The following is an 8,520-nucleotide window of genomic DNA, read 5'->3' on the forward strand; positions in this document are numbered from 1 at the left end:
GGGATGGAAGGGGGGAAAAATTTGGGATGGAGGGTGGGAAATATCGGGAAAATTTGGGATGGAAGGGGGGAAAAATGGGGAAAATTTGGGATGGAAGGGTGGGAAAAATGGGGAAAATTTGGGATGGAAGGGGGGGAAATATCGGGAAAATTTGGGATGGAGGGGTGGGAAAAAATGTGGAATGGAGGGTGGGAAAAATGTGGGAAATTTGGGATGGAAGGGGGGGAAAAATGGGGAAAATTTGGGATGGAAGGGGGGGAAAAATGGGGAAAATTTGGGATGGAAGAGGGGGAAAATTGGGAATGGAGGGTGGGAAAAATCGGGAATGGAGGGTGGGAAATATCGGGAAAATTTGGGAATGAAAGGGGGAAAAATGTGGGGAAATTTGGGATGGAAGGGTGGGGAAATATCGGGAATGAAGGGGGGAAAAATCGGGAAAATTTGGGATGGAAGGGGGGAAATAATCGGGGATGGAGGGTGGGAAATATCGGGAAGGGAGGGTGGGAAAAATGGGGAAAAATTTGGGATGGAAGGGGGGAAAAATCGGGAAAATCGGGAATGGAGGGTGGGAAAAATGGGGAAAATTTGGGATGGAAGGGGGGAAAAATGGGGAAAATTTGGGATGGAAGGGGGGGAAAAATGGGGAAAATTTGGGATGGAAGGGGGGAAAAATGGGGAAAATTTGGGATGGAAGGGGGGAATATCGGGAATGGAGGGTGGGAAAAATGTGGGAAATTTGGGATGGAGGGAGGGGAAAAATGGGGAAAATTTGGGATGGAAGGGTGGGAAAATTGGGGAAAATTTGGGATGGAAGGTGGGAAAATTGGGGAAAATTTGGGAATGAAGGGGGGAAATATCGGGGATGGAAGGGGGGGAAAAATGGGGAAAATCGGGAATGGAGGGTGGGAAAAATGGGGAAAAATTGGGATGGAGGGAGGGGAAAAATGTGGGGAAATTTGGGATGGAGGGGTGGGGAAATATCGGGAATGAAGGGGGGAAAAATGGGAAAATTTGGGATGGAAGGGGGGAAATAATCGGGGATGGAGGGTGGGAAATATCGGGAATGGAGGGTGGGAAAATGTGGGAAAAATTTGGGATGGAAGGGGGGAAAAATGTGGGAAAATTTGGGATGGAAGGGTGGGGAAATATCGGGGATGGAGGGTGGGAAATATCGGGAAAATTTGGGATGGAAGGGTGGGAAAATTGGGGAAAATTTGGGATGGAAGGGTGGGAAAAATGGAGAAAATTTGGGATGGAAGGGTGGGAAAAATGGAGAAAATTTGGGATGGAAGGGTGGGAAAAATGGAGAAAATTTGGGATGGAAGGGGGGGGAAATATCGGGAAAATTTGGGATGGAAGGGGGGAAAAATGGGAAAATTTGGGATGGAAGGGGGGGGAAAATTGGGAATGGAGGGTGGGAAAAATCGGGAATGGAGGGTGGGAAATATCGGGAAAATTTGGGATGGAGGATGGGAAATATCGGGGATGGAGGGTGGGAAAAATGGGGAAAATTTGGGATGGAAGGGGGGGAAAAATGGGGAAAATTTGGGATGGAAGGGGGGAAAAATGGGGAATGGAGGGTGGGAAAAATGGGGAAAATTTGGGATGGAGGGTGAGAAAAATGGGGGGAAAATCGGGAATGGAGGGTGGGAAAAATCGGGAAATTTGGGATAGAATGGTGGGAAAAATCGGGAAAATTTGGAATGGAGGGTGGGAAAAATGTGGGAAAAGTCGGGAATGGAGGGGTGGGAAAAATCGGGAAAATTTGGGATGGAGGGAGGGGAAAAATGGGGAAAATTTGGGATGGAAGGGGGGGAAATGGGGAAAATTTGGATGGAGCGAGGGGAAAAATGGGGAAAATTTAATATCGATTTGGGATGGAAGGGGGGAAAATATCAGGGATGGAGGGTGGGAAAAATCGGGAAAATTTGGGATGGAAGGGGGGAAAAATGGGGGAAAATCGGGAATGGAGGGGGGAAAATCGGGAAAATTTGGGATGGAAGGGGGGAAAAATGGGGAAAATTTGGGATGGAAGGGGGGGAATATCGGGCATGGAGGGTGGGAAAAATGGGGAAAATTTGGGATGGAGGGGTGGGGAAAAATGTAGGGAAATCTGGGATGGAACTAGGGAAAATGGGAAAAATTTGGGATGGAAGGGGGGGAAAAATGGGGAAAATCGGGGATGGAGGGAGGGAAAATCGGGAATGGAGGGTGGGAAAAATGGGGAAAATCGGGAATGATGGGGTGGAAATAGTGAAAAATTCGGGAATAAAGGGATGGGAAATCTCGGGAATAAAGGGGAGGAAACAGGAAAAAATTCGGGAATAAAGGGATGGGAACGGGGAAAAACTCGGGAATAAAAGGATGGAAAAATTCGGGAATAAAGGGATTGAAATCACTAAAAATTCGGGAAATAAAGGGATGGAAACCGCTAAAACTCGGGAATAAAGGGATGGAAATCACTAAAAATTCGGGAATAAAGGGAAATAAACAGGGAAAAAAAGGGGAATACCGAAATTGCCAGGAATCCCGGTGCTGTCGGTGTTCCCGGCGCTGCCTCCCGTGGCCGGAGAGCCCAACTCGCTGCTGTGTTTGGTGGAGAACATTTTCCCTCCCTCGCTGGACATCGGCTGGAGCTCGGCGGGGACCGGGGCGGGGACCGGGGGGGTTCCCGGGGTTTTTGGGGTCAATCCCGGGGTCACTCCCGGGGTTTCTGGGGTGAATCCCGGGGGGATTCCCGGGGGAATTCCCGGGGTTTTTGGGGTCAATCCCGGGGTTTCTGGGGTCAATCCCGGGGTTTCTGGGGTCACTCCCGGGGTTTTTGGGGTCAATCCCGGGGTTTCTGGGGTCAATCCCGGGGGGGTTCCCGGGGGGGTTCCCGGGGTTTTTGGGGTCAATCCCGGGGAAATTCCTGGGGTCTCTCATGGGGTCAATCCCGGGGTCAATCCCGGGGTTTTTGGGGTCAATCCCGAGGTCAATCCCGGGGTTTCTGGGGTCAATCCCGGGGTTTCTGGGGTCAATCCCGGGGTTTCTGGGGTCAATCCCGGGGTTTCTGGGGTCAATCCCGGGGGAATTCCTGGGGTCAATCCCGGGGTCAGTCCCGGGGGAATTCCCGGGGTTTTTGGGGTCAATCCCGGGGGAATTCCCGGGGTTTTTGGGGTCAATCCCGGGGTTTCTGGGGTCAATCCCGGGGGAATTCCTGGGGTCAATCCCGGGGTCACTCCCGAGGTTTTTGGGGTCAATCCCGGGGTTTTTGGGGTCAATCCCGGGGTCACTCCCGGGGTTTTTGGGGTCAATCCCGGGGTCACTCCCGGGGTTTCTGGGGTCACTCCCGGGGTCAATCCCGGGGTCACTCCCGGGGTTTCTGGGGTCACTCCCGGGGTTTTTGGGGTCAATCCCGGGGTTTCTGGGGTCACTCCCGGGGTCACTCCCGGGGACATTCCCGGGGTCACCACCGGACCCTTCATTCCCGGTACCGATCTCGGCTTCTCCCGCCTGGCTCGGGCTCCGCTGCTGCCGCGGCCCGGGGAGGTTCTGGCCTGCGTGGTCACCGAGCACGGGGGGAACGAAAGCGTCGTGGAGTATTGGGGTGAGGATTTGGGATTTTGGGGATTTTTTGGGGATTTTTTGGGGATTTTTTGGGAATTTTTGGGGGATTTTTTGGGAATTTTTTGCGGATTTTTTGGGAATTTTTTTGGATTTTTTAGTGATTTTTTTTGGATTTTTGGAGGATTTTGGGGGAATTTTTTGGGATTTTTCTTTTATTTTTGGGGGATTTTTTTTATTTTTAAAGTATTTTTTTGGAATTTTTTAATGATTTTTTGGGGATTTTTTTAGGATTTTTGGGGGATTTTTGGGGGATTTTTTTGGAATTTTTGGGGATTTTTCTTTTATTTTTGGGGGAATTTTTTTTATTTTTAAAGTATTTTTTTGGAATTTTTTAATGATTTTTTGGGGATTTTTTTGGGATTTTTGGGGGATTTTTTGGGGATTTTTGGGGCACTTTTTGGGGATTTTTTTTGGATTTTGGGGGGATTTTGGGGGAATTTTTTGAGGATTTTTTGGGGGATTTTTGGAGGATTTTTGGGGGATTTTGGGGGATTTTTTGGGGATTTTTTGGGGGGATTTTTTGGGATATTTTGGGATTTTTAGGGGGTTTTTTAAGGGATATTTTGAGATTTTTTTGAGGGATTTTTTTTTATTTTTAAAGTATTTTTTTGGAATTTTTGGGGATTTTTGGGGGATTTTTGGGGATTTTTGGGGTTTTTTTAAGGGATTTTTGGGGATTTTTTTGGTTTTGGGGGGATTTTTTTTTATTTTTAAAGTATTTTTTTGGAATTTTTTAGTGATTTTGGGGGGAATTTTTGAAGATTTTTGGGGGGGTTTTTTTGAGAATTTTTGGGATTTTTTTTATTTTTGGGGGATTTCTTTGGCATTTTGGGGGGGATTTTTAAGGATTTTTTGGGGATTTTTAGAGGGATTTTTTTTTTAATTGTTGGAGGATTTTTTGGGCATTTTTTGGGAATTTTTGGGGATATTTTGGGGATTTTTTTTTTTTTTTTTTGGAGGATTTTTTAAACTATTTTTTGGGGATTTTTTGACGATTTTTGGAGAATTTTCCAGTATATTTTTTTAGAGAATTTCTTTTTCTCTTGGTGCTATTTTTCCCTCTCTTTGCGGGATTTTTGGGGACCATTCGGGGACATTTTTGGGGTAATTTTTTGGGATTTCAGGGATAATTTTGGCGCTGTTTCTGTGTCCGCAGTGGCTCCGGACACGTCTCTGGACGAGCAGCTGGACACGGCTCTGGCTGGAGCCGCGCTGGCCCTGGGCCTGGTCCTGGCCCTGCTCGGGCTCGGCCTGGCCCTGCTGGCCCCGAGGGGCCGGGCTGGACCCGGGATAATCCCGACCTGGGCCTGAGCCCGGCTCCGAGCCCGGTTCTGAGCCCGGTTCTGCTCCTGAGCCCGGTTCTGAGCCCGGTTCTGCTCCTGAGCCCGGTTCTGGTCCCGGTTCTGATCCTGAGCCCGGCTCCGAGCCCGGTTCTGAGCCCGGTTCTGGTCCTGAGCCCGGCTCCGAGCCCGGTTCTGGTCCTGAGCCCGGCTCCGAGCCCGGTTCTGGTCCTGAGCCCGGCTCCGAGCCCGGTTCTGAGCCCGGTTCTGGGCCCGGTTCTTGTCCTGAACCCAGTTCTAGTCCCGGTTCTGGTCCTGAGCCCGGCTCCGAACCCGGTTCTGGTCCCGGTTCTGGTCCCGAGCCCGGTTTTGATCCCGGTCCTGATCCCTGTCCCGGTTCCGGTCCCGGTTCTGGTCCTGGCCCTGCTGGCCCCGAGGGGCCGGGCTGGACCCGGGATAATCCCGACCTGGGCCTGAGCCCGGTTCTGAGCCCGGTTCTGGTCCTGAGCCCAGCTCCGAGCCCGGTTCTGGTCCCGGTTCTGGTCCTGAGCCCGGTTCTGGTCCCGGTTCTAGTCCCGGTTCTGATCCTGACCCGGTTCTGGTCCCGGTTCTGATCCTGAGCCCGGTTCTGGTCCCGGTCCTTCATCCCTGTCCTGGTCCTGATCTCGGTCCCATTCCTGGTCCCGGTCCTGAGCCCGGTTCTGGTTCTGATCCCAATTCCGAACCTAATCCCGGTCCCGAATCTGATCCCGGTCCTGGACCCGGTCCCGATCCCGGTCCCGGTTCTGATCCCGATCCCACTCCCGGTTCTGATTCTGATCCCTGTCCCAGTCCCGGTTCCGGTTCTGATCCCGATCCCAATCCCGATCCCGGTTCCGGTTCCGGTTCTGATCCTGATCCCAGTCCCGATCCCTGTCCCGGTTCCGGTTCCGTTTCCGATCCCAGTCCCGATCCCTGTCCCGGGTCCGGTTCTGATCCCGATCCCAATCCCGATCCCGGTTCCGGTTCCGGTTCTGATCCTGATCCCGATCCCTGTCCCGATCCCGGTTCCGGTTCCGGTTCTGATCCTGATCCCGATCCCTGTCCCTGTCCCGGTTCCGGTTCCGGATCCCGGTTCCGGTTCTGATCCCGATCCCGATCCCTGTCCCTGTCCCGGTTCCGGTCCCGATCCCTGTCCCGGTTCCGGTTCTGATCCCGATCCCAGTCCCGATCCCGGTTCCGGTTCCGGTTCTGATCCTGATCCCGATCCCGATCCCTGTCCCTGTCCCTGTCCCGGTTCCGGTTCCGGTCCCGGTTCTGGTTCCGGTCCCGGTTCGGGTTCCGGTTCCGGTCCCGGTTCCGGTTTCGGTCCCGGTTCCGGTTCCGGTTCGGGTTCGGGTTCGGGTTCGGGTTCCGGTCCCGGTCCCTGTCCCGGTTCCGGTCCCGGTTCTGGTTCCGGTCCCGGTTCGGGTTCGGGTTCGGGTTCGGGTTCCGGTTCGGGTTCTGATCCTGATCCCGATCCCGATCCCTGTCCCTGTCCCTGTCCCTGTCCCTGTTCCGGTCCCGGTTTCGGTTCCGGTTCGGGTTCCGGTTCCGGTTTGGGTTCCGGTTCCGGTCCCGGTTCGGGTTTCTGCTGCCGGGCTGAGCTGCCCCGAGCGGGATTCGGGAATTTGGGAACCAACTTCGCTTTTCCTGAATAAATCCAGCGCTTCCGGCAGCGTCCGGCTCCTCCTTTGGCCCGGTTCTGGTTCCGGTTCTGATCCCGGTTTTAGTCCTGAGCCCGCTCCTGATCCCGATCCTGATCCCGGTTTTAATCCTGAGCCCGCTCCTGATCCCGCTCCTGATCCCGGTTTTAGTCCTGAGCCCGCTCCTGATCCCGCTCCTGATCCCGGTTTTAGTCCTGAGCCCGCTCCTGATCCCAGTTCTGACCCTGGTCCTGATCCTGGTTCTGATCTCGGTCCCGGTTCTGATCCCGATCCTGATCCCGGTTTTAGTCCTAAGCCCGGTTCTGATCCTGCTCCTGATCCCGGTTCAGATCCTGGTCCTGATCCCGGTTTTAGTCCTGATCCCGCTCCTGATCCCGGTTCCGATCCTGGTTTTAGTCCTGATCCCGGTCCCTGTCCTGATCCCGGTTTTAGTCCTGATCCCGCTCCTGATCCCGATTCTGATCCTGGTTTTAGTCCTGATCCCGGTACTGATCCCGGTCCTGATTCTGGTCCTGATCCTGATCCCGGTTTTATCCCAGTCCTGGTTTTGATCCCTGCCCCGGTGTTATCCAGGTCCCGATCCCGGTTCTGATCCCGATCCCGGTTTTATCCCGGTCCCGGTGTTATCCAGGTCCCGATCCCGGTTCTGATCCTGGTTCTGATCCCGATCCTGATCCCGGTTTTAGTCCTGAGCCCGGTTCTGATCCTGATCCCGGTTTTATCCCGGTCCCGGTGTTATCCAGGTCCCGATCCCGGTTCTGATCCTGGTTCTGATCCCGATCCTGATCCTGATCCCGGTTTTAGTCCTGATCCCGATCCCGATTCCGGTTCTGATCCTGGTCCCGGTTTTATCCCGGTCCTGGTTTTTTCCCGGTCCTGATCCCGGTCCCGATCCCGGTCCTGATCCCGGTCCCGATCCCGGTCCTGATCCTGGTTTTATCCCAATCCCCGTTCTGCTCCCGATCCCGGGGTGGCTCCCAGTGCTCCCAGTAACGGCTCCCAGTCCCTCCCAGTCCATCCCAGTTTATCCCAGTCCATCCCAGTCCATCCCAGTCCCTCCCAGTCCCTCCCAGTCCCTCCCAGTCCATCCCAGTCCATCCCAGTTTATCCCAGTCCATCCCAGTCCCTCCCAGTCCATCCCAGTCCCTCCCAGTCCATCCCAGTCCCTCCCAGTTCCCTCCCAGTCCCTCCCAGTCCATCCCAGTCCCTCCCAGTCCATCCCAGTTCATCCCAGTCCATCCCAGTCCCTCCCAGTCCATCCCAGTCCCTCCCAGTCCATCCCAGTTTATCCCAGTCCATCCCAGTCCATCCCAGTCCATCCCAGTCCATCCCAGTCCCTCCCAGTCCCTCCCAGTCCATCCCAGTCCCTCCCAGTCCATCCCAGTCCATCCCAGTCCATCCCAGTCCCTCCCAGTCCATCCCAGTTTATCCCAGTTTATCCCAGTTCATCCCAGTCCATCCCAGTTTATCCCAGTTTATCCCAGTTCATCCCAGTCCATCCCAGTCCATCCCAGTTTATCCCAGTTCCATCCCAGTTCCCTCCCAGTTCCTCCCAGTCCCTCCCAGTCCATCCCAGTCCATCCCAGTTTATCCCAGTCCTTCCCAGTCCATCCCAGTCCATCCCAGTCCCTCCCAGTCCCTCCCAGTCCCTCCCAGTTTATCCCAGTTTGCCTCAGAGTCCCCAGCTCGGCCTCTCCCAGCTCAGCTCTACCCGGATACCGATGACGCGCGGCCTCCTCGAGCTCTCATTGGCCGCCCAAAAAACCCCAAAACGCCCCGAAATGTCCCCAAAACGTCCCCACCCAGGGGGTGGCACCCGGAGGGGACCCCCCGGGAAGGCGACAGCGCTTCCCAGTTCGGCCCAGTTCGGTCCAGTTCGGCCCAGTTCGGCCCAGTTCGGCCCAGTTCGGCGATGCTGCCGCTGCTGCTGGCGGCGCTGGGAGCGC

General features: G+C 54.3%; 1 protein-coding gene across 1 annotated transcript; it reads left to right on the forward strand.

The window, feature by feature from the left end:
* Positions 1 to 2,490: 2,490 nt before the first annotated feature.
* Positions 2,491 to 6,585, forward strand: LOC111944969 (uncharacterized; the record flags this gene model as incomplete). Its single annotated transcript, XM_086870735.1, has 2 exons — positions 2,491 to 3,589; positions 4,766 to 6,585. Coding segments are annotated over 2 exons (1,254 nt in total), but the record flags the coding sequence as incomplete, so codon positions are not given.
* Positions 6,586 to 8,520: the final 1,935 nt, after the last annotated feature.

This window comes from Cyanistes caeruleus, chromosome 33 (assembly GCF_971803275.1).
Source record: "Cyanistes caeruleus chromosome 33, bCyaCae1.hap1.1, whole genome shotgun sequence".
Taxonomy (NCBI): Eukaryota; Metazoa; Chordata; class Aves; order Passeriformes; family Paridae; genus Cyanistes; species Cyanistes caeruleus.